Consider the following 25,014-nt stretch of genomic DNA (forward strand, 5'->3'; position numbering starts at 1 on the left):
ACTCTTGCTGGAGACTCTAAGTCACTTAGACACAAAGAAGCAGCCAGGATTTCCAACCCTGACCCGAGATGAGGGGTATCTAGACACAACATTTTATATCTATCTTAACTTTATTGTTTTCAGGAGAACAGGACTCAAGTTCACTTTGTGGTTCACATACAGCTCCATTTTGCCTTAAGGTCACCAAAACACTGCTTCATTTCTATTTCATCTGAACTTCACCATTCCTCCGAATCCTGTAACTCTACCTTTCCCTTTGTTTAGTGGTTCCATGGTTCCTCTGGTGTGTGGTCTCCCTCATTGACTGATGGATCTGTCAGACTACAAATTAGTCCCAGATGGTCTTAGGCTGAGTAGGACACTCTTACATTCCAGATTGTGAAACTGAGCAGAGGGGATGTGATTGGACTGAGAGCATCCAGTAAGTCCATACCTGAGCCTGTGTCGGGTCCCCTCAAAATACCTTCCTCACCTGAGGATTCAGAGAAACCTTCAGTGGGGTACAGAGCCTTCTGCCTGTAGGACTCCCTGGAGGAGGCGATATTTGAACTTGGTTTTGAAGGGAAAGTAGGCATTCCCAGGTAAAGGGCAACAGGACTTCTTCCCTTCCTACCCCAGTGACACGTCCTAGAAGGGTATGGGCATCTAATATAGAAGGGAATTTCTATATTAGAAGTAATATTAGGGACAGCAAACCGGTTGAAGGGCAGCATCAGTCTCGTCTTAAAGCTACATTTTCAAAAGGGCACTATCACAGTGCAGATTTTATTTTATGTGGAAATAAAAATAATAGTTTCCTGAAGATGCTTTTATTGACGTAATGCTTTAGATTAAGGAAAAATAAAAAAGTATTGTTTGTTCATATTTTATTTCATCTGGGGTTGCTGGAGTGGGAGATAATGTAGACTATGGGAGCATTCAGACCCCGCAGCCAACCCCTACAAGCACAACGGAGGGGAATCTGACACTGACTTCCCCTTTATCCCTCAGTGCTATGTCCTAGGAGGCCTGCACACCCCCAATTTCTTCCCCTTCTTCGCTCGTGGTATGTTCCAGGAGAGCACTGTAAACCAGTCTGACTTCTCCCCCGCTTTCACATCGTGTGGTATCTGCCAGGAGAGCACAGCCGCTGGCGCGTCTGCGTCTTTGCAGAGGCCCTTCAGCTTCTCTGAACATTATTACACAGATCCAGAGTACAGATCCAAAGACCCCCCTCCTCCAGGAAGACCGCCCCAAAGAACGTCGCCACCCATGCTCCCCGCCACTGAGACAGCTCCGCCGCTCTGCTCTGTGAGTTTGGAGGCTTCCTCACCCTCGGTACGGAACGGTCACTCCTCCAACATGGCGCACCCCACGGGGAAGCGCGACCTGGGCGCGGCCACGTTCCCCGCCTGGCAACGCGGCCTTGGGGCCCTGAACGCTCCAAAGCACCGATTCCGTAACATCCCCACGTCGACTCTGGGCGGACAGCGGCTTCGAATGTAGTTTTGCGCGTGTGCAGGACCACGCCCCCTTCGCCCGTCGCCCCAAACCCTGAGAAGGGGCGGTGCTAGGGGGTGGTGACCGGAAGCGGCTACGGTTCTCAGCGGTGGTTTAATAGTTGTCAGGAGGATCTCAATGCTCTGTGTCGGAGGGATGTGGAGGTGATGGGGCCCCGGGGAGCGTGAGTGTTGGGGGATTCTGTGTGGTCAGTGATGGAATCGGTTGTCTAACGGATTGGATGATTCGATCATTATTTTGCAGGCTTTCCTCTTCTCTCAACGTTAAGGTCCTGAAGTTCACTCTAAGACCCACAAGGTTCGGTCCATTATGTTCTAAGTGTACCCTAAGAGTTGATTTTTCTTCTGCCCACGAGTTATTTAGAAGTGCGTTTTTAGTTTCCAAAAGTTTATCTTTTTAATAGATTTCTAGCCTTAGTTTTCTGTGGTCAGAAAAATGTCTACGTGAAGCTCCTTGCTCAAAACAGGAGAAGACTCATGGCCTAGGCCGTGGTGAATTTTTATAAATGTTCCATATTTTAATCAAAAATAATATTTAGTTGTTTAGTTGTCAACTGTGTCATACAAAATGTACACTCTTTGTTGTCCTTGTCTCCTGTTCCCGAGGAGAGAGAAATTCTCCAGTGTGTTGGTGATTGGTCCGTTTCTCCTTCCTGCTGTTCGTGGTGCATTTTGAGTTCAGTGTTGTATCTAGTGTGAGACTTAGGTTGAAGCTCATCTGTTTGAATGTTCAATTACTCAAGCACCATCTGTTGAAGACTTTCCTTCCTTCTTTGACTTGTTTTGCACCTTTGTGAAAAATAAATTGCACATACTTGTGTGGGGCTATTTTTAGGTTCTTTATTCTGTTCCATTGATCTATGTGTCTATTTCGTTTTATCATGAATGGGTGTTGAAATTTGTCAATATTGTATGAATTTATATGATCTTGTGATTTTTCTTCTTTAGCTTGTTAATATGGGAGAATGCACTGATTGATTTCTGAATGTTGAACCAGCCTTACATTCCTGGAATAGATCTCACTTGGTTGTGGTGTATAAATCTTTTTATATGTTGCGGGAATGGATTAGCTACTGCCTTTTTTTTTTTTTTTTTTTTTGAGGATTTTCTGTAACTCGGTTTATGAAAGATATTGGCCTACAGTTTTAGTTTTTTGTACTGTTTTTGTCTGGTTTTAGTATTAGGGTAGTACTGGCCTCATAGAATGAGGTAAGAAGTATTCTCTTCTTTTGTATTTTCTGGAAGAGATTATGTAGAATTATGCTAATTTTTCCTTTAACTGGTTGAATCCTCCAGTGAAACCATCTGGGCCTGGACATTTCCTTTTGGAAGCTTTTTGATGATGGCCTCAAATTCTGTAGTAGTTATATGATTTCAGATTATCTATTTAATTTTTTTCAGAGTGTATATTTAGTAGTGGGTGAGTTGTGGAAGTTTGTGTTTTATGGAAGTTGTTGAATTTATGTGTATTTAAGTTGTTTGTGGTAATCCCTTACTTTCATTTTAATGACTGCAGCATCTGTAGTTATATCTTATGTTTCAGTTCTGGTATTGGTAATTCTTATCTTGTTTCTTTTTATCTTTATCAGTCTTGCCTGAGGATTACCACTTTTATCAATCTTTTCAAAGAACCAGCTTTTGGTTTCAGTGATCTGTATTGTTTATCTGTTTTCGATTTCTTTTTTTCTGTATTTACATATATATTTTATCTCAACTATTTTTTTTTCAGGTGTACAATAGAGTGATTCAACAATTTGGTAAGTGTTTTCAATTTCATTGATTTATGCTCTTACATCTATTCCTTCCTTCCTTCTGCTTGCTTTGGGTTTACTTTGTTCTTTTTCTAGTTTCTTGAGATGGGAGCTTAAATGATTGATTTAAGACCTTAATTCTTTTCTCATATAAACATTTAGTACTACAAATTTCCCTCTCGACACTGCTTTATCTTCATCCCCCAAATTTTGATCTGTTGTGTTTTTATTTTCTTTCGTGACTTTTTAATTTGCCTTGAGACCACCTCTTTGATCCATGGATGATATAGAAATGTATTGTTTAATTTTCAAGTGTTTGGAGACTTTCCTGTTATCTTTCTGTTATTGATTTCTAGTTTGGTGATATTAGAGGACATATATCATATGATTTCAATTTATGGAGGTTTGTTTTATGACCCTGGGTGTGGTATGTCTTGGAGAATGTCGCATGGGTGCTTGAAGAGAATGTGTATTTTTTTTTAAGATTTTATTTATTTATTTGACAGAGATCGAGGCAGCAAGAGAGGGAACGCAAACAGGGGGAGTGGGAGAGGGAGAAGCAGGCTTCCCGCTGAGCGGGGAGCCTGATGCAGGACTCCATCCCAGGAGGTCATGACCTGAGCTGAAGGCAGTCGCTTAACCAACTGAGCCACCCAGGCGCCCTGTATCAGTACTTCTTTTTGATTGTAAAATAATATTCCATTTTATGGATATACTAAATTGTGTTTCTCCATTTTCAGTTGATGGACATTTAGGTGATTTCCACTTTTTGGCTACTATGAATAATACTGCTGTGAATAGTTGTGTATGTAAGTTTTGGAGCGGACATGTGTTTCCATTTCTCTTGGCAAGGTACCTAGGAGTGGAATTGCTGGATCATATGGTGACTCTGTGGGTAACATTTTGAGGAACTGCCAAACTGTCAGAGTGGCTATACCATTTTCCATTTCTACCAGCAATATATGAGAGCTCCAATTTATTCACATCTCACCAATACCTGTTACTGTCTTTTTTTACCCCTTATTTTAGCCATCCTCATGGATGTGAAGTGGTCTCCTAATGAATGGAATATTTTGGTTTTGCTTTGCATTTCTGTAATGACTAATGATATTGAACGTCTTATGTTACGATCAGACCATGTAGCCTGTCAATTCCCAACATTAAAACATCTGCGAGATTTTCTTTTTTTTTTTTTAAGATTATTTATTTATTTATTTGAGAGAGAGAGAATGAGAGATAGAGAGCACGAGAGGGAAGAGGGTCAGAGGGAGAAGCAGACTCCCTGCTGAGCAGGGAGCCTGATGTGGGACTCGATCCCGGGACTCCAGGATCATGACCTGAACCGAAGGCAGTCGCCCAACCAACTGAGCCACCCAGGTGCCCGATTTTCTCTTTTTTTTTAAGATTTATTTATTAGAGAGAGAGAGTAAGCGAGGGGAGGGTCAGAGGGAGAGAATCTTTCAAGCAACCTCCCCACAGAGCACAGAGCCCTACATGGGGCTCGATCCCAAGACCCATGAGATCATGACCTGAGCCGGAACCAAGAGTCAGTTGCGCGACTGAGCCACCCAGGTCCCCTTACCAGATTTTCTTCATGGCCAAGTTATTAAATGGCATTCTGTACAAGTTCCATGGGCATAAGGAAAGAAAGCATAGTCTCTCTTTGATATAACATCATGTTTATGTGTTTAAAATTCAGCTTGTTCGTGCCTTTTATTTTATTCCTTATTTACTTTCTTGTTTCCTCTTTATCCCATTTCTTACTTCTGTTTTTCTTAATTAAGTTCCTCTTCATTTTATAAAGGATACTTTCCCTTTCCCAACAAGAATGACTAAATCTGTAGTGCTTTTATTAGTTGATCAGAATAAAATTGTTTCTAAATATAGACACAGAGACCCCCCTCTCCTCCCTGGATCCTGTAAAAGGAGAAACAGTTTTACCTCTGCATATTTTGAGGTAGTTAAGACATTGGAGTCTCAGGCTATTAGCATTTTCCTTATGGCCTATCTCTTCTGTTTTAAGACACTCTACTTTTTTTTAGTTCCAAATCGCAGTCATGTTTTTTTTTGTTTTTTGTTTTTTAAAGATTTTATTTATTTATCTGAGACAGAGAGAATGAGAGAGACAGAGAGCACATGAGAGGGGGGAGGGTCAGAGGGAGAAGCAGGCTCCCTGCCGAGCAGGGAGCCCGATGCGGGACTCGATCCAGGGACTCCAGGATCATGACCTGAGCCGAAGGCAGTCGCTTAACCAACTGAGCCACCCAGGCGCCCCCGCAGTCATGTTTTCAACATCTGTTAAACAGAACCACGTTTATTTTAAGCCTACCACACAAAAGGTACTGAGTATTATAGTGTTGAGAATGTAAATTTTGAAGCCAGGTAGACTGGCTTTGACTTAATATCACTAGGCCTCTGTTTCTGTGGGCATAAAATGAAATAATAATAATTACGGCAACACATGGGTGAGAGGATCGTTGTGCAAATTAAGTGAGGTACCTACTTCTGCATATTACCTGATCCCTTGTAATGACAGTACTTGCTAATCTGAATTAAATGTTTCCTGGGGCCAGCCTGCTGCCAAGTGCCTTACAAACGTCATCTCATTTAATTTTCACAACCCCTTGAGGTGAATAGTTTTGACTCATTTTGAAAAGACAAGTGAAGAAGCATTTTTATATTCTCATAGCTAAAAGTTGGCAGAGCGAGAATTTAAGGCTTAAAGAATGTTTGTCCAAATGTCATGGTCTTGCTCATATTCCATTTTGATGAATGACTAGAATGGGTGTTGGCTGGACTTTGTCTATCCCACAATACCCAAGGCCAGGAACTGTACTTTGGTGCCCCCAGGAAGCATTTGTGGGGTCAATGCTAAATGACTGACCATGTGGACACTGTCTTTGCAGGTTTCTTGGAGTCTCTGTTGAACCTGTGGGCCAGACCCCACAGCGGAGGCTGCAGGAACTGTCTTCTGGCCCCAGCAGCTCAGCTCTGATTGAGTCCACGGAGCCCACTTGGCTTCAGGCTCGTGGGAGGAGCATCAGCAAGAGAGCTGGAGGGCTGATGCCCAGCAGGAACATGCCAGCCAACTGGAGCTCTCCTGGGCCATCCCTGGCTCGAGCTGTGGGGAGATGTGACAACTCCTGTGAGGTGAGGAGGAAGAGGTACCCAGGGCCAGGAATCTAGAATGAAAGACAGTAACTCATTAATTTGTATGACTTGTTCTTTAAGCAAGCAGCATAATCAGGGAAGTTTTATTGGTCATTCTTTTCCCTTGTGTGAATTTTCTTCTCTTGCCCATTGCTGCTTTATTTATCTTAGCTTATGGATTTCTTTATGGAAGGATAACTAACATACCATGTTATATTACTTGCAGATGTACAACATATTTTTTTTAGAGGGGGGTTGCGGAGAGGGGCAGAGGGAAAGAGAGAATCTTAAGCAGGCTCCACGCCCGGCGTGGAGCCCAATGCGGGGCTCAATCTTACAACCCTGTGATCATGACCTGAGCTGAAATCAAGAGTCAGACGTTTAACTGCCTGTTTAACCCAGGCGCCCCTCAGATGTGCAACATATTGATTGGAAAGTTTTATACATTACTAAATACCACAATAAGTGTAATCACCATCTGTCACCATACAATGTTATTACAGTGTTATTGATTCTGTTGCCTAGGCTGTACCTTTCATTCCTATGACTTACTTATTTTACACCTGGAAGTTTGTACTCTTAATCCCCCTTATCTATTTTGCCATTACCCCATCGACCTCTCTTCTGGCAACCATCAGTTTGTTTTCTGTATTTAAGGATCTTTTTTCAGTTTTTTGATTTGTTTGTTTTATTTTTCAGATTCCACATATATGTGAAATCATGTGGTATTTGACTTTCTCTATCTGACTTATTTCGCTTATCATAATAATCTCTAGCTCTGTCCACACCATTGTAAATGGCAAGGTTTCATTCTTTTTTATGGCTCAATAATATTCCGTTATGTATATATATATAGATACTCCATTATATATATAGATATTCCACTATATATAGAGAGATATATAGATATATATACCATGTCTAATTTATCCGTTCATTAGTCGATGGATGTCTTGGACTCTTTCCATAATTTGACTATTGTTGATAATGCTGCTATAAACATTGGGATGCATGTACCCCTTCGAATCAGTACTTTTGTATCTTTGGGGAGAATACCTAGTAGTGCAATTGCTGGGTCATATGGCAGTTCTATTTTTAACTTTTTGAGGAACCTCCATACTGATTTCTAGAGTGGCTGCACCAGCTTGCATTCCCACCAACAGTGCAAGAGGGTTCCCCTTTCTCCATATCTTTGCTAACATCTGTTGTTTCCTGTGTTGTTAATCTTAGCCATTCTGACAGGTGTGAGGTGATATCTCACTGTGGTTTTGATTTGTATTTCCCTGATGTTGAGTGATGTTGAGCATCTTTTCATGTGTCTGTTAGCCATCTGGATGTCTTCCTTGGAGAAATGTCTATTCATGTTTCTGCCCATTTCTTAACTGGAATTTGTTTTATGGGTGTTGAGTTTGATAAGTTCTTTATAGATTTTGGATACTAGCCCTTTATCTGATATGTCATTTGCAAATATCTTCTCCCATTCTGTACGTTGCCTTTTAGTTTTGTTGATTGTTTCTTTTGCTGTGCTGAAGCTTTTTCTCTTAATGAAGTCCCAGTAGTTCATTTTTGCTTTTGTTTCCCTTGCCTCCAGAGATGTGTCTAGTAAAAAGTAGCTGCGGCCAAGGTCAAAGAAGTTGCTGCCTGTGTTCTCCTCTAGGATTTTCATGGATTCCTGTCTCACATTTAGGTCTTTCATCCATCTTGAGTTTATTTTTGTGGATGGTGTAAGAAAGTGGTCCAGTTTCATTCTTCTGCATGTGGCTGTCCAGTTTTCCCAACACTGTTTGTTGAAGAGACTTTTTTCCATTGGATATTCTTTTGTGCTTTGTCGAAGATTAGTTGACCATATAGTTGTAGGTCCATTTCTGGGCTCTCTATTCTGTTCCACTGATTTCTGTGTCTGTTTTTGTGCCAGTACCATACTGTCTTGATGACTACAGCTTTTTTTTTTTTTTAAAGATTTTATTTATTTATTTGACAGAGAGCTAGAGAGAGAGAGCACAAGTAGGCAGAGCAGCAGGCAGAGGGATAGGGAGAAGCAGACTCCCCGCTGAGCAGGACCCTGGGATCATGATCTGAGCCGAAGGCAACTGCCTAACCGACTGAGCCACCCAGGCGCCCCGACTACAGCTTTGTAATAGAGCTTGAAGTCTGGAATTGTGATGCCTCCAGTTTTGCTTTTCTTTTTCAGAATTGCTTTGTCTATTTGGGGTCTTTTCTGGTTCCATACAAATTTCAGAATTGTTTGTTCCTGCTCTGTGAAAAATGCTGGTGTTGATAGGGCTTGCATTAAATGTGTAGATTGCTTTGGGTAGTAAAGACATTTTAATAATGTTTGTTCTTCCAATCCATGAGCATGGAATGCTTTCCCATTTCTTTGTGTCCTCTTCAATTTCCTTCCTAAGTGTTCTATAGTTTTCAGAGTACAGATCCTTTACCTCTTTGGTTAGGTTTATTCCTAGGTATCTTAGGGTTTTTGTGCAATTGTAAATGGGGTCGATTTCTTGATTTCTCTTTCTGCTGCTTCATTATTGGTGTATAGAAATGCAACAGATTTCTGTATGTTGGTTTTGTATCCTGTGACTTTACTGAATTTGTATATCAGTTCTAGCAATTTTATGGTGGAGTCTTTCAGGTTTTCTACATACAGTATCATGTTGTCTGCAAATAGTGAAAGTTTGACTTCTTCCTTGCCGATTTGGATGCCTTTTATTTCTTTTTGTTGTCTGACTGCTGAGACTAGAACTTCCAGTACTATGTTAAATAACATTGGTGAGAGTGGGCATCCCCGTCTTGTTTCTGACGTTAGGGGTTAAACTCTCAGTTTTCCCCCATTGAGGATGACGTTAGCTCTGGGTCTTTCATATATGACCTTTATGATGTTGAGGTATGTTCCTTCTACCCTACTTTCTTGAGTGTTTTTATCAAGATAGGGTGCTGTATTTTGTCTCATTATTTTTCTGCATCTATTGACAGGATCATATGGTTTTTACCCTTTCTTTTTTTAATGTGGTGTATCATGTTGATTGATTTGCAGTTATTGACCTACCCTTGCAGCCCAGGAATAAATCCCACTTGATCGTGGTGAATGATTCCTTTAAGGTACTGTTGGATTTGATTTGCTAGTGTGTTGTTGAGAATTTTTGCATCCATGTTCATCAGGGATATTGGCCTGTAATTCTTTTTAGTGGGGTCTTTGGTTTTGGAATCAAGGTAATACTGGCCTTGTAGAATAAGTTTGGAAGTTTTCCTTCCATTTATATTTTTTGGGATAGTTTTTGAAGAGTAGCTATTAACTCTTCTTTAAATGTCTGGTAGAATTCCCCTGGGAAGCCATCTGGCCCTGGTTTTGTTTATTGGGAGATTTTTTGATTCCTGATTCAATTTGTTTGCTGGTTATTGGTCTGTTCAAATTTTCTCTTTCTTCCTGTTTCAGTTTTGGTTAGGAATCTGTCTGTTTCTTCCAGATTGCCCAGTTTGTTGGCATATAATTTTTCATAATATTCTCTTATAATTGTTTGTATTTCTGTGGTATTTGTTGTGATCCCTCCTCTCTCATTTGTGATTTATTTGAGTGCATTCTCTTCTTTTTGACAAGTCTGGCTAGGGGTTTATCAATTTTGTTAATTCTTTGAAAGAACCAGCTCCTAGGTGCATTGATCTATTCTACCTTTTTTTTTTTGTTTCTATATCATTTATTTCTGCTCTAATCTTTATTACTTCCCTTCTTCAGCTGGCTTTAGGCTTCATTTGCTGTTCTTTTTCTGGCTCCTTTAGGTGTGAGGTTAGGTTCTATATTTGAGATTTTTCTTGCTTCTGGGGGTAGGCCCGTATTGCTATATACTTCCTTCTTAGGACTGCTTTTGCTGCAGAGGTTTTGGACTAATGTGTTTTCATTTTCATTTGGTTCCATGTATTTTTTAAATTCTTCTTTAATTTCCTGGTTAACTCATTCATTCTTTAGTAGGACGTTCTTTAACCTCCATTTATTTGTCTTCTTTCCACATTTTTTCTTGTGGTTGACTTCAAGTTTCACAACGTTGGGATCTGAAAATATGCATGGTACAATCTAAATCTCTTTGTACTGGTTAAGGCCTGATTTGTGACCCAGTATGTGATCTATTCTGGAGAATGTCCCATGTGTACTCGAAAAGAATGTATATTTGGCTGCTTTAGGATGAAATGTTTTGAATATATCTGTTAAGTCCATCTGGTCCAGTGTGTTATTCAAAGCCCTTGTTTCCTTGTTGATCTTCTGCTTAGATGATCTGTCCATTGCTGTAAGTGGGGTGTTAAAGTCCCTTACTGTTATTATATTATTATCAATGAGCTTCTTTATGTTTGTTATTAATTGATTTATATATTTGGGTGCTCCCAGGTTGGGGGCATAAATACTTACAATTGTTAGATCTTTGTGATGGATAGGCCCCTTAATTATTATTTAATGCCCTTCTTCATCTCTTGTTACAGTCTTTGTTTTAAAATCTAGCTTGTCTGATATAAGTATGGCTACTCCAGCTTTTTTTGATATCTATCAACATGATAAATGGTTCCCCACTCCCTCCCTTTTAATCCGGTGGTGTCTTTGGGTCTAAAATGACTGTCTTTTTTTTTTTTTTATCCATTCTGATACCCCATGTCTCTTGATCGGGGCATGTAGCCCATTGACATTCAGAGTGATTATTGATATATATGAATTTGTTGCCATTGTATTATTTGTTAAGTAGTTGTTTCTGGAGCTTTTCTCTTTTCCTTTCTAGTCTTTGTTGCTTTTGGTCTGTCTTTCCCACACAAAGAGTCCCCTTTAATATTTCTTGCAGGGCTGGTTTCGTGGTCTTGAACTCCTTTAGTTTTTGTTTGTCTGGGAAACTCTTTATCTCTCCTTCTATTCTGAATCACAGCCTGGCTGGGTAGAGTATTCTTGGCTGCATATTTTTCCCATTTAGCACATTGAATATATCCTGCCCCTCTCTTCTGGCCTGCCAGGTTTCTGTGGCAAGATCTGCCACTAACCTTATTTGTCTTCCCTTATAAGTTAGGGACTTCTTTTCCCTTGCTGCTTTTAGGATTTTTTTCCTTATCTCTGTATTTTGCAAATTTTACTACAATGTATCTTGGTGTTGGCCTGCTTTTGTTGATTTTGATGGAGGTCTCTGTGCCTTCTGGATTTGGATGTCTGTTTCCTTCCCCAGATTAAGGAAGTTTTCACCTATAATTTCTTCAAATAAACCTCTGCCCCACTCTCTCTCTCTTCTTCTGGGACTCCTATAATATGAATGTTATTATGCTTCATGGAGTTGCTGAGTTCCCAATTCTACATTCATGATCCAATATTTTTATTTCCCTATTTTCAGCTTTATTATTTTCCATAATTTTATCTTCCGTATCATTTATTCATTCCCCTGCTTCTTCCATCCTTGTGATCATTACATCCAATCCATTTCACATCTCAGTTATAGCATTTTTTATTTTGGCCTGACTACTTTTTAGGTCAAGGTTTCTCAAGCCCAGCTAGTTTCCTTATGATTGTTGCTTTGAATCCTGGGTCAGGCATATTACTTTATGTCCATTTCAATTAGATTCCTGGACGTGACCTTGTCTTGTTCTTTCTTTTGGGATGAATCCTCCATCTTGGCATTTCATCTAGGTCTCTGGTTGTTTTTTTTTTTTAAGATCTTATTTATTTAGTTGAGACAGAGAGAGAGAGCATGAACAGTGGGGAGGGGCAGAGGGAGAGGGAGAAGCAGACTCCCTGCTGAGTGCAGAGCCCGATGCGGGGCTCTATCCCAGGACCCTGAGATTGTGACCTGAGCCGAAAGCAGACACTTGACTGACTGAGCCACCCAGGTGCCCCTCGATCTCTGTTTTCTTCTGTGTGTTAGGAGAGCCTGTAATGTTTCTTGCTTCCAAGAGTAATGGCTTAATGAAGAAGAGGTCATGCACTGTCTAGGGCCTGGTGCTTCAGGAAGTGTCCCTCGTGTATACTGTTTGCATTCTGCTGCTGTGTTTTCACTGCTCTTCCCCTCCAGTCAGTCCTCTGCAGAGTTTCTCCTTGCCTGCCGTTGGGAGGGGGGCAGTGTTTGGACCTTGGCCAGAGCATGGCGACTTTTAACTCGGCGTGCTCCGGTCTGCTTGTTAAAAGAGGCCTGATGCTATTTCCAGTAGAGCTGAAGCTTTGCAGCACTCTGTGGTCAGGAGATGTGGTATATGTGGGGGGGTTGTGCTGGTCTTCTGGGGGAGGGGCCTGCTGCTCTGGGTCTCAGGCACACTTGCCCTAGTAAAGAAGCACCTGCTGAGCAGAGAGGGGTGGGGCTTGGTGTAAGCGCCTCAGGCCTCCACTGTTGGCTGATGCCGATGGACAGGGGAGAAAAATCGCACCAGTCCTCTCCCTCATCCCCGGAGAGGGGAGTTCATGCCCGTTGCTGTCTGGGAAGCCCTCACAGAAGAGCGAACACTCTCCCCTTGTGTGTCCCAGGTGTCCCTCAGATCCCTGCCTTCACCCTATCAGTGTCCGGGCCACCTGCCTGCACGGCAGATCAGTGCACCTGTCTTTTATCCCAGGCAAGTTGGCTGAGTTCCAAAACTCCAAAGTGTAGGGACCCAGCATGGTGCGGTCCTTCACCAGTCCGCTGGGGGTGGGTCTTGATGCACTGGGGCTGGTGCCAGTTTGTCCCAAAAGGGCATTCGCACCAGTGCGCAGGAGCTTGGAGTTTAGCATAAAACGCAACAAAATGCTAGTGTCCAGGTTAGCCGCCCTCAGCAGGTGTCTCTGCCCCTACGCTAAGTGGCAGGGGAGCATGTTGGTGCCTGCTGGCTCTTTTGTTCCCTGAGAGGCAAGGCCACCTCTCCCAGATGCCCTCCAAGAAGGGGAACCGCCTCTCCCAGTTGTGTCCCAGGGCATCCTCAGAGCATGCTGTGAGCCCTGAGGCCTCCACCCTCCTTCTCTGCAGGAACACTGTAGCCCCTGCTGGGCTCCACACCAGCCATGGCTCAGACCTCTAAAACTCCAGTCTTTGAGCTCCACTGCTTGTAAAAACGCACAGTAATCAGCCCCTCGCATTTTCCCAGTCAGTGGCTCTGGGGAAGTGTTTTCCTTGTGTGATCTCCTGTCCGTTCTTTTTTTTTAAGATTGTATTTCTAAGTAATCTCTATACCCAACATGGGGCTCGAACCCATAACCCCAAGATCGAGTCACAGCCCCTACCAATGGAGCCAGCCAGGAGCCCCAGGATTTCGTTCATTTTTATGGCTGAGTAATATTCCAGTGTGTGTGTGTGTGTGTGTGTACCACGTCTTCTTTATCCATTCATTTGTGGATGGACACTTGGGCTGCTTCCTTAATCTTAACTATTGTAAATAATGTTGCAATAAACATAGGGGTGCATATATCTTTCTGAATAAGTATTTTCATTTTCTTTGGGTACATACCCAGTTGTGGCATCCGTGGATCATGGAGAGTAATTCTCTTTTTAATTTTTTGAGTAACCTCTGTACTTTCTACCACAGTGATTGCACCCATTTCCATTCCCAGCAACAGTGCACGAAGGGTCCCTTTTCTCCACAGCTTCACCCACACTTGTTATTTCTTGTCTTTTTGATTCTAGCCATTCTGACTGGTGTGAGGTAGTATCTCATTGTGGTTTTGATGGGCCCTTTCCTGATAATTAGTGATGTTGAGCATCTTTTCATGTGCCGATTGGCCATCTGTATGTCTTTTTTTGGAAAAGTATCTATTCAGGTCCTCTTCCCAATTTTTAATAGGTGATTTTGGGATTTTTTGGTGTTGAATTGTGTAAGTTCTTTGTATATTTTGGGTATTAACCCCTTATTGGACTATTATATATTTGCCCTATCCTTTCCTGTTCACTAGTTTGCCTTCTTGTTTTGTTGATGGTTTCCTTTGCTGTGCAAGAACTTTTTATTTTGGTATAGTCCCAATAGTTTATTTTGCTTTTGTTTCTTTTGCCTCAGGAGACATATCCATAAATATGTTGCTAAGGGCAGTCAATGTCCAAGAGATTACTACCTGTGTTTTCTTTTAGGAGTTTTGTGGTTTCAAGTCTCACATTTAGATCTTTAATCCATTTTGAGTTTATTTTTATATATGTTTTAAGAAAGTTGCCCATTTTCATTCCTTTGCATGTAGCTATCTAGTTTTCTGAGCACCATTTACTGAAAATAGATGGTTTTCTCCCCATTCTATGTTCTTACCTCCCTTTGTTATAAATCAGTTGACCATATAGGTGTGGGCTTATTTCTGGGCTCTCTATCCTGTTCTGTTGATCTATGTGTCTGTTTTTGTGCCAGTACCATACTGTTTTGATTACTGCAGCCTTGTAGTATATATTGAAATCTGGGATTGTGATACCTCTAGCTTTGTTCTTCTTTCTCAAGGATGCTTTGACTATTTGGGGCCTTTTGTGGTTCCATGCAAAGTTTAGGATTATTTGAGTTCCATGAAAAGTACCTGGTATTTTGATAGGGATTGCACTGAATCTATAGCTCAACTTTAGTTAATATGGACATTTTAACAATATTAATTCTTCCACTCCATGAGCTTAGTGTGTGATTCCTTGTGTTTGTGTTATGTTCAATTTTTTAAATCAGTGTTTTATAGTTTTCAAAGTATGGATCTTTTACCTCCTTGGTAAAATTTTTTCCCAGGTACTTTATTCTTTTTGGTGCAATTATAAATGGGATTGTTTTCTCAATTTCTCTTTCTGCTACATCATTATTAGTGTATTGAAATGTAACAGATTTATTTCTGTATATTGATTTTTGTATCCTGCGACTTTACTGAATTTATCAGTTCTAATAGTTTTTTGGTGGAGTCTTTAGGGTTTTCTGTACATAGTATCATGTCATCTGCAAATAGTGACATTTTACTTCTTTGGATGTCTTTTATTTCTTTTTATTGTCTGATTGCTATGGCTGGGATTTCTAGGATGTTGAATAAAAGTGGTAAGAGTGGGGGTGCCTGGGTGGCTCAGTCAGTTAAGCGTCTGCCTTTAGCTCAGGTCGTGATCCCAGGGTCCTGGGATCGAGCCCCACAGCGGGCTCCCTGCTCAGCAGGATTCTACTTCTCCTTCTCCCTCTGCTCCACCCCACTTGTACTCTCTCTCTCTCTCTCCCTCTCTCAAATAAATAAATTAAATCTTTTACGAAAAGTGGTGAGAGCGGATATCCTGTCTTGTTCCCGATCTTAGAGGAAAAGCTTTCAGGTTTTCACCATTAACTATGATGTTAGCTGTGAGCTTTTTGTATATGGCCTTTATTATGTTGAAGCATGTTCCCTCTAAACCCACTTTATTGAGAGTTTTTGTTATGAATGGATGTTGTACTTCGTCAAATGCTTTTTCTGCATCTGTTGAAATGGTCATATGGTTTTTACCATTTCTCTTGTTAATGTGATATATGACACTCACTGGTTTGTGAATATTAAACTACCATTGCATCCCTGGAATAAATTTCACTTGACTGTGGATTAGGGTTAGGGTTAGGATTTTTATTTATTTATTTATTTTTATTTTTTAAAAAGATTTTTATTTATTTATTTGTCAGAGAGAGAGAGAGCATCAGTGGGGGGAGCAGCAGAGGGAGGGGGAGAAGTAGGGTCCCCACTGAGCAGGGAGTGCGATGTGGGACTCGATCCCAGGACTCTGGGATCATGACCTGAGCTGAAGGCAGACGCTTAACGACTGAGCCACCCAGGCATCCCAGGGTTAGGATTTTTAAAAATATATTGTTGGATTCAGTTTGCTAATATTTTGTCGAGGATTTTTGCATCTATGTTCATCAGAGATATTGGCCTGTAGTTCTCTTTTTTTGTAGTGTCCTTGTCTGGTTTTGGTATCAGGGAAATGCTGGCCTTGTAGAATGAATTTGGAAGTTTTCCTTCCTCTTCTACTTTCTAGAATAGTTTGAAAGGAATAGTTTTATTTTTTTAAAGATTTATTTATTTATTTGAGAGAGAGTGTGTGTGTAGGGGCAGAGGGAGAGGGGGGTGGGGGAGAGAGAATCTTAAACAGACTCTGTGCTGAGTGTGGAGCCTGATGAGGGGCTCCATCCCATGACCTTGAGATCACAACCTGAGCCGAAACCAAGAGTTGGAAGCTTAACCGACTGCACCACCCAGGCGCCCCAGCAGTAACTCTTTTTTTTTTTTTTTTTTAAGATTTTTATTTATTTATTTGACAGAGAGAGACACAGCGAGAGAGGGAACACAAGCAGGGGGAGTGGGAGAGGGAGAAGCAGGCTTCCCGCGGAGCGGGGAGCCCGATATGGGGCTCAATCCCAGGACCCTGGGATCATGACCTGAGCCGAAGGCAGACGCTTAACGACTGAGCCACCCAGGCACCCCAGTAGTAACTCTTTTTTAAATGTTTGGTAGAATTCACCTGTGAAGCCATCTGGTTCTGGACTTTTGTTTGTTGGGAGTTTTTTGATTACTGCTTCAATTTCCTTGCTGGTTATGGGTCTGTTCAAATTTTCTGTTTCTTCCTGAATCAATTTTGGGAGATTATGTTTCTAGGAATGTATCTATTTCTTCTAGGTTCTCCCAATTTGTTGGCATATAATTTTTCATAATACTCTCTTATGATCAGAGGGACACATCCTTGGGTGAGGACATAGAGTCACTGTAGGTCCATGCCTGGCCTTCTTTTATTTTACTTGCTTAAATTTCATTATACTGTTCTCCCTAAAAAATAAAAAATTATAACATAAAAAAGAATATTTCTGTGAGTTCACTTGTTATGTCTCCTTTTTCATTTCTGATTTTATTTATTTGAGTATTCTCTTCTTGGTGAGATCAAGGTTTATCAATTTTGTTGATCTTTTCAAAGAAGCAGCTCTTAGTTTCATTGCCCTTTACTATTTTTTTTTTTTTAGTCTTTATCTCATTTATTTCTGCTCTACTATTTATTATTTCCTTCCTTCTCTAGCTTTGGGCTTTGTTTGTTCTTCTTTTTCTAGCTCCTTTAGGTGTAAGGTTGGGTTATTTATTTGAGATTTTTCTTGCTTCTTGAGATAGGCCTGTATCTCTATACACTTCCCTCTTAGAACTGTTTTTGCTGAGTCCCAAAGATTTGGAACCATTGTGTTTTCATTTTCATCTGTCTATATGTATTTTTTTATTTCCTCCTTGATTTCTTAATTGACCCATTTGTGGTTCAGGAGCATGTTGTTTATTTATTTTTTTAAGATTTGATTTATTTATTTGAGAGAGTGAGAGAGAGACAGCATGAGAGGGGGGAGGGTCAGAGGGAGAAGCAGACTCCCCACTGAGCTGGGAGCCCAATGTGGGGCTCGATCCCAGGACCCCAGGATCATGACCTGAGCCGAAGGCAGATGCTTAACCGACTGAGCCACCCAGGCAGCCCCAGGAGCATGTTGTTTAGCCTCCATGTGTTTGTGTGCTTTCCAGAGTTTTTCTTCTACTTGATTTCTGGTTTCATAGCTTATGGATTTTTAAAGGTTTTTTTTTTTTTTTAATATTAGGGTTCATGACTCATTATGGTTCTTGTATATTTTTGTGAATATTTTTTGCCACTTTGTAATTTGAAATTAGTTTTTAGTTTTATGTACAAGTGGTAAAGGGTGGCAAACAGTTCTCTAAGTCGTCTTTTATTTATTTATTTATTTATTTTAAAAGATTTTATTTATTTATTTGACAGAGAGATAGAGAGAGAGCATAAGTAGGCAGAGTGGCAGGCAGAGGGAGAGGGAGAAGCAGGCTCTCCGCTGAGTAGGGAGCCGGACGTGGGGCTCGATCCCAGGACCCCAGGATCATGACCTGAGCCGAAGGCAGCCGTTCAACCGACTGAGCCACCCAGGCACCCCTAAGTCATCTTTTAAAAATGGCTCTTCCCTGCTTTGTTTTTTTGCCAGATTCTGGCTCACTGGAGGCAAGCACTCTTAATCTTTTTAATGGATTCGATTTTTTTTTCCTAAGTTTTGGCCATTATCTATTGACGTTCTGTTATGGAAGGCAGAGATTTAACTTTTCCATGCACCCCCACTAACATACATATTTGCCTATAAATATTGTTGTTTTGATCAGATTCCTCATCAGTGTTTATCACTGTGACTGTTTGTAGTTGAGTCATGTAGTATCTATGCTGTGATTACTATTTCTGCACAATTCTTTCTTTTCCCTGGAATTTTTTTTTTAAGATTTTATTTATTTATTTGACAGAGAGAGCACAAGCAGAGGGAGTGGGAGAGGGAGAAGCAGGCTCCCTGCTCAGCAAGGGAACCCGATATGGTTCTTGATCCCAGGACCCTGGGATCATGACCTGAGCCGAAGGCAGACGCTTAACTGACTGAGCCACCCAGGCACCCCTCTTTTCCCTGGAATTAATAATTTTCTGGCTTGGTCATTTCTTTGCTTTACTAGATACATATCAGTGATTCAACTTCAAATTCTTCACAGTTGTCTAAATCTCCTCTCTGCATATTCAAACATATTAGGTAATAATCATAATAACAATAATTATAAACACTCATGTTTACTATGTACCAGCAGTGTTATATGCACATAACAAATACTAAATCATCTTCATAACAACCTTGAGAAGTAGGTGCCATTGTTATTCCCATTTTATAGAAGAGGAAACTGAGGCATAGAGTAAAGGTATCTGGCCCACGTTCACACAGCTAGTAATAGATGGAGATGGTCTCAACTCTAGGCATCAATGGCTGGTCTTTGAGGTCTCTCCTGGAGCTGGTTGACTTGCTGAAGACTGGTCAGGTGGCTCTCAGCTTCACACGTAGCTATTACTGTGGTGCCTTCCCTTTGCCATCCCCCAAGAAATCCTTTTCACCTCTGTCTTGTGTCAGATCCCCTTTTTTGGGATCCTCTGTCTTCCTTCCTATTTCTTGTGTCTTCCTCTTTCTTGACTTACCCCCTCATTTTGTGGGAGCATGTCCTCCAGTATATCCTTGAGAATGAATGCATGACAGGTAGATTTTAATGAAACTTTGTATGTTTGACAATGTCATGCAAGAATGTGTTATTTAATATATATATATAATTGTGTAAATATATTTATAGAAATAAAAGAGTAATATATGCCATGGAAATATATTTACTTGACCCTGATGCTAAATTTATATTTTTGGCTGGGTGTAGAATTCTAGGTGGGAAATCATTTTTGTGCAGAATTTTAAAAGCCTAGTTTCCATTTTAGTCCTTTTCTATTCACACACACACATTTTTCTCTGCCTTCCAAAAAACTCTTATTTGGTTGTTGATACTCCATTTTAAAAAATTCTTTGTTCTATTGATTTCCATTTCTTTCTCTTTTGCTGTTGTTGCTAGTAGTTTTTTTTACAAACCATCTTCCAATTCTTCTTTTGTGTCTCTCATTAATGCTGTTATATATTTTTATTCCAAATAGCTCTTTTTGTTTTCAGAATTTTTTTAAAATTTTATTTTATTCTGTTATATTAGTCACCATACAATACATCATTAGTTTTTGATGTAGTGATCCACGCTTCATTGTTTTCATATAACACCCAGTGCTCCATGCAGAAGTTTTTAATAGCATACTGTTTTTGTTTTTTTTTTTAAGATTTATTTATTTTAGAGAGAGAGAGTGAATGTGGGGGAGGGGCAGAGGGAGAGAGAGAGAGAGAGAATCTCCTGCAGACTCCCCGCTTGAATGAGGAGCCTGACACAGGGCTCAATCTCACAACCCTGAGATCATGAACTGAGCCAAAATCAAGAGTTGGACGCTTAACCAACTGAGCCACCCAGGTGCCCCACATGCTGTTTTTATGTTATGGATGCACTATCTTATCACTGTAAGGATATTAGTAAGTTTTTTAGCCTAATTTTTTGAATAATGAGATAGACACATGGCTCAAAAATTTAAAAAATATATAACTATATAAAATTTAAAAATATAAAATATATAGTCTAAGTTATCTTTCTCCTCTCAGCTCAGTTCTCTCTAATACATTTAACCAGGTTGGTTTTCTTTATATGATTAGGGGTTTTTTATGCAAATAAAAGCAGCTGAAAACACATTCTTATTTTATCCTTTTTATTTCACAAAACCTGTTTTGTGAAATAAAATCTACACAGAGGAAGAAGCAGACTCCCCGCTCAGCAGGGAGCCCGATGCGGGACTCGATCCCGGGACTCCAGGATCATGACCTGAGCCGAAGGCAGTCACTTAACCAACTGAGCCACCCAGGTGCCCCTCAATTCTGTTACTTTTGGTGAAATATAATATGAACTACAAACAATGCTGCCGTGAACATTTTTTATCCTGTCCCCTCAAATACATGTGTACCCCTGTCTCTTAACTGTATACGTAGTGGTGGAGTTAATGGGTCATAGATTAAGCCTATCTTTAAAAGATTTTTCTTGTAAAATACAACATACGTACAGCAAAGCATACAAGACAGACATGTATAGCTCAGTGATTTTTCACTCTGTAGATCTAGAAAGTATCCAGCGTTAGCATTCCAGAGTCCTCCTACTCCCAAAGATAACTAATATCCTGATAAGTGATAACTACTATCACTTCCATTAAGAAGATCATAAGCCACAGAGTGGGAGAAGAGATAGACAAGACAGGACTTATACCCAGCATATATAAAGAACAACAAAACAATAAGAAAAAGCAGACTACCCAGTAGTCAGAGGCCTTATTTGAACAGACATGTAACAAAAGAAGATATCCAAATAGCTAATAAACACCTGAGATGGTGCTCAATCTCATTAGTCATCAGGGAAATGCACAATTTAAACCACAATGTAATACCACTACACTTTCACCAGAATGGCTAAAATTTAGAAGACTAAGGGGCGCCTGGGTGGCTCAGTCAGTTAAGCGTCTGCCTTTGGCTCAGGCCATGATCTCTGGGTCCCGGGATCAAGCCCTGCGTTGGGCTCCTGGCTCAGCCAGGAGTCTGCTTCTCCCTCTCCCTCTGCCTCCCCCCGGGCTCGTGCATGTGCTCTCTCTCTCTCTCTCTCTTTCTCAAATAAAAATCTTAAAAAAAATTAAGACTGACAATGCCAAGTGTTGGGAGGATGTAGAGCCGTATCAGCAGCTCGTATGCTCATGTCAGCACATACAGCTGTTGATATATTAGCTCATATCTGCAGTTCTGTGCTGCTGGTGGGGCCATAAATTGGCACAATCTCTTTGGAAAACATTTTAGCCTTCTTCATCCAGGTACGTGTAGACCACATGAAGAAACAATTCTCCTAGGAAAATACGCAACAGAAATCCTTGGCTGATATACCAGGACACATGTATAAATAAATGCTCACTGTAACACTGTTTGTAACAGCCAGAACCTAGAAATAACTTAAATGTCCATTAATGGTAGACTGGATAAATAAGTTGAGCACAATATTGAGTGAAAGAAGCCAGACACAGAAGAATTTGTATTATTTCAATTTGCAAAAATTTTAAGACAGGCCAAACGAATCCGTATTGTACAGGGGGGTATAGGGAGGTGGTAAACTAGAAAGCAAAACAGGGAAGTGTTTACCCTCAGAGGCAGGACAGTGGTTTCCTTGATTGGTAGGGGTTGGGGGTTGGGGGTTGGGGGAGGAGAAGAGGCATGAGGAAGACTTCTGGGCAAGGAGCTGGCAATGTTTTGTTTCCACACCAGGGTGAGAATTAGGTAGGTATTTGCCTTGAATAATTAGTAAGCCAAGTATTTATGTTTCCTATATTTTTACATGAATATTATATCTCATAATGAAAATCTTTTGAAAAGGAAAAACATATGTACCCTCTAATTGTTTTACTAAGTTTTTAATTTTAATTCTAGTATTGTTAACATACAGTGTTATATAAGTTTCAGGTATCCAATATAGGGATTCAACAATTCTGTACATTACTCAGTGCTCATCATGATAAGTGTGCTCTTAATCCCCTTCACCTATTTCACTCATCCCACCACCCATCTCCCCTCTGGTAGCCATCAGTTTGTTCTCTACAGTTGAGAGTCTATTTCTTGGTTTGTCTCTCTCCTCTCTCTTTTTTTCCTTTGCTCGTTTGTTTTGTTTCTTAAATTCTGCATATGAATGAAGTCATAGTCATATGGTATTTGTCTTTCTCTGACTGGCTTATTTCACTTACCACTGTACTTTCTAGATCCATCCATGTTGTTGCAAATGGCAAGATTTCATTCTTTTTTATGGCGGAATAATATTCCATTATATATATACACACACACACACCACATCTTTATCCCTTCATCTATGAATGGACACTTGGGTTGCTTTCATAATGTGGCTATTGTAAATAATGCTGCAATAAACATAGGGGTGCATGTATCTCTTTGAATTAGCGTTTTTGTATTTTGGGGGTAAATACCCAGCAGTGTGATTACTGGATCATAGGATAGTTCTATTTTTAACTTTTTGAGGAGCCCCCATCCTGTTTTCCACAGTGGCTGCACAGTTTGCATTCCCACCAACAGTGCATGACTGTACCCTCTGATTTTGACCTCAGTCTCCCATATACACTTTGCAAAGGCAGACACACACACACACACACACACACACCCATTTTTACACTTCCAACACTTGCTTTTCTTATTTAATAACAAATCTTGGTGATCATTCAGTGTAATGAGTTACTTTTTCTTTTTTTAAAAAAAGACTTATTTGAGAGAGAGAGAACATGAGCATGAGCAGGGGGAGGGGCAGAGGGAAAGAATCTCAAGCAGACTCCTGCTGAGCATGGAGCCCGACGCGGGTCTTGATTTCATGACCCTGAGATCATGACCTGAGCTAAAACCAAGAGTTGGACGCTTAACCAACTGAACCACCCAGGCACCCCTAGTCCCTTATTCTTTTTAAAGGCTGAACTAGAATCTTACTCCAATATATGGGTATATCAAAAGATTACTACTCCCCTCTTAATAGACATTTAAGGTATTTCCAGTCTTTTGCTATTATAATGCTGCAGTGAAAGTCCTTATACATATTTCACTTAACACAAAAGGGAGTATGTTTGAAGAGAAATTTCTGCAAATGGAATTCTCAGGACAAATGATATATGCATTTTCATTTTTGAAAGATACAGCAAAGTGGCCTTCCTTGTGGGTTGTATCAGTTATAGAAGAGTGCCTGTTTTTACCATACCCTGTGGAGCAGTGTCTTGTCATATTCATTTTTTCTTTTTGGCACATCAGATAGGTTAAAATATGGTATCTCGGTACAGATTTAATTTGCATTTCTGTGGCTGAGGTTAAATATATTTGACTGTGTTTAAAGAGCCATTTATATTATTTCTCCTGAGCTGGTATAAATTTCCTTTGCTCATTTTTCCATTGGGTTGTTGTTATTTATATATTAAGGAAAGTAGCTCTTTTATAGGGGACCCAAATATTTTTCCTCAACTTCTCATTGTCTTTTTTTTTTTTTAAGATTTATTTATTTATTTATTTATTTGAGACAGAGAGAATGAGAGACAGAGAGCATGAGAGGGAGGAGGGTCAGAGGGAGAAGCAGACTCCCTGCCGAGCAGGGAGCCCGATGCGGGACTCGATCCCGGGACTCCAGGATCATGACCTGAGCTGAAGGCAGTCGCTTAACCAACTGAGCCACCCAGGCGCCCTCTCATTGTCTTTTAAATGAAAATTTTTAGTGTTTTCTCCATGCATTTCATATAATTGTGTTTATGAATCTCTTATGTCCTCCAAGTTTTGTGTCAGAAATAGAAGGGCCTTCCCCAGTGCTCAACTATGCTTAATAAAAACTCCCGTGGTTTGTGTTTTTTTTTTAGTACTTTCATGTCTTTAGTTTTAACCTTTACTTTCCTCACTATCTAGATTTTTGGTGGTTGTTGTAAAAGCCTTAGCTAGGGATCAATTTTCATTTTCTTTTTTTAAAAAGATTTATTTATTTATTTGAGAGAGAGAGATCATGCACGTGTGTGAGTAGGGGAGGGGCAAAGGGAGAGGGAGAGAATCTCAGGCAGACTCCCAACTCAGGGCTCGATCTCACCACCAATGAAATCATGACCTGAACTGAAATCATGAGTTCGACGCTTAGCCGACTGAGCCACCCATGCGCCCCTCCATTTTCATTTTCTTCAAGATGCCTACTCATCTGTCCCAACACCATTTATTGAATAACCTGTATTTTCCCCACTAACATACAATACTACAGTAGCGTATATATACATTCCAATATATAACTCTGGTTGTATTTATGGACCTTATTCTGTGCCATTGATCTAATAATAGTCATAATCATGGGCGCCTGGGTGGCTCAGTCATTAAGCGTCTGCCTTCGGCTCAGGTCATGATCCCAGGGTCCTGGGATCGAGTCCCACATCGGGCTCCCTGCTCAGTGGGAAGCCTGCTTCTCCCTCTCCCACTCCCCCTGCTTGTGTTCCTGCTCTCGCTGTCTCTCTCTCAGTCAAATAAATAAAATCTTTAAAAAAAAAAAAAAGAAAAAAAATAATAGTCATAATCGTAATGAATCACTAAATCCTACTCCTGAAGCCAATATTACACTATATGTTAACTAACTAGAATTTAAATAAAAACTTGAAACAAAAAACAAAAAGTAGTAATAATAGTCCTAATCTTTATGATTCTAATTCCTCTATATTCATAATTTATTCTAATAGATT

General features: G+C 40.3%; 1 protein-coding gene across 5 annotated transcripts in view; it reads left to right on the plus strand.

Annotated features, from left to right (window-relative positions):
• Nucleotides 1-1,070: 1,070 nt before the first annotated feature.
• The window catches only part of ZNF81 (zinc finger protein 81), a 101,938-nt gene continuing 77,994 nt past the window's right edge, over nucleotides 1,071-25,014 (plus strand). Inside the window, exons 1-4 of one of the 5 annotated variants that reach the window (XM_064574002.1) lie at nucleotides 1,583-1,643; nucleotides 1,744-1,797; nucleotides 3,229-3,256; nucleotides 6,157-6,400. In XM_064574002.1, the coding sequence (XP_064430072.1) occupies nucleotides 6,314-6,400 (87 nt within the window). In that variant the 5' untranslated portion in view covers nucleotides 1,583-1,643; nucleotides 1,744-1,797; nucleotides 3,229-3,256; nucleotides 6,157-6,313. The other 4 variants (XM_064574004.1, XM_045876986.3, XM_064574003.1 and 1 more) reach the window with 4 other exon arrangements.

This window comes from Mirounga angustirostris, unplaced genomic scaffold (genome assembly GCF_029215605.1).
Source record: "Mirounga angustirostris isolate CCGP_5_RB_7025 unplaced genomic scaffold, mMirAng1.0.hap1 SCAF_11, whole genome shotgun sequence".
NCBI classification, from domain to species: domain Eukaryota; kingdom Metazoa; phylum Chordata; class Mammalia; order Carnivora; family Phocidae; genus Mirounga; species Mirounga angustirostris.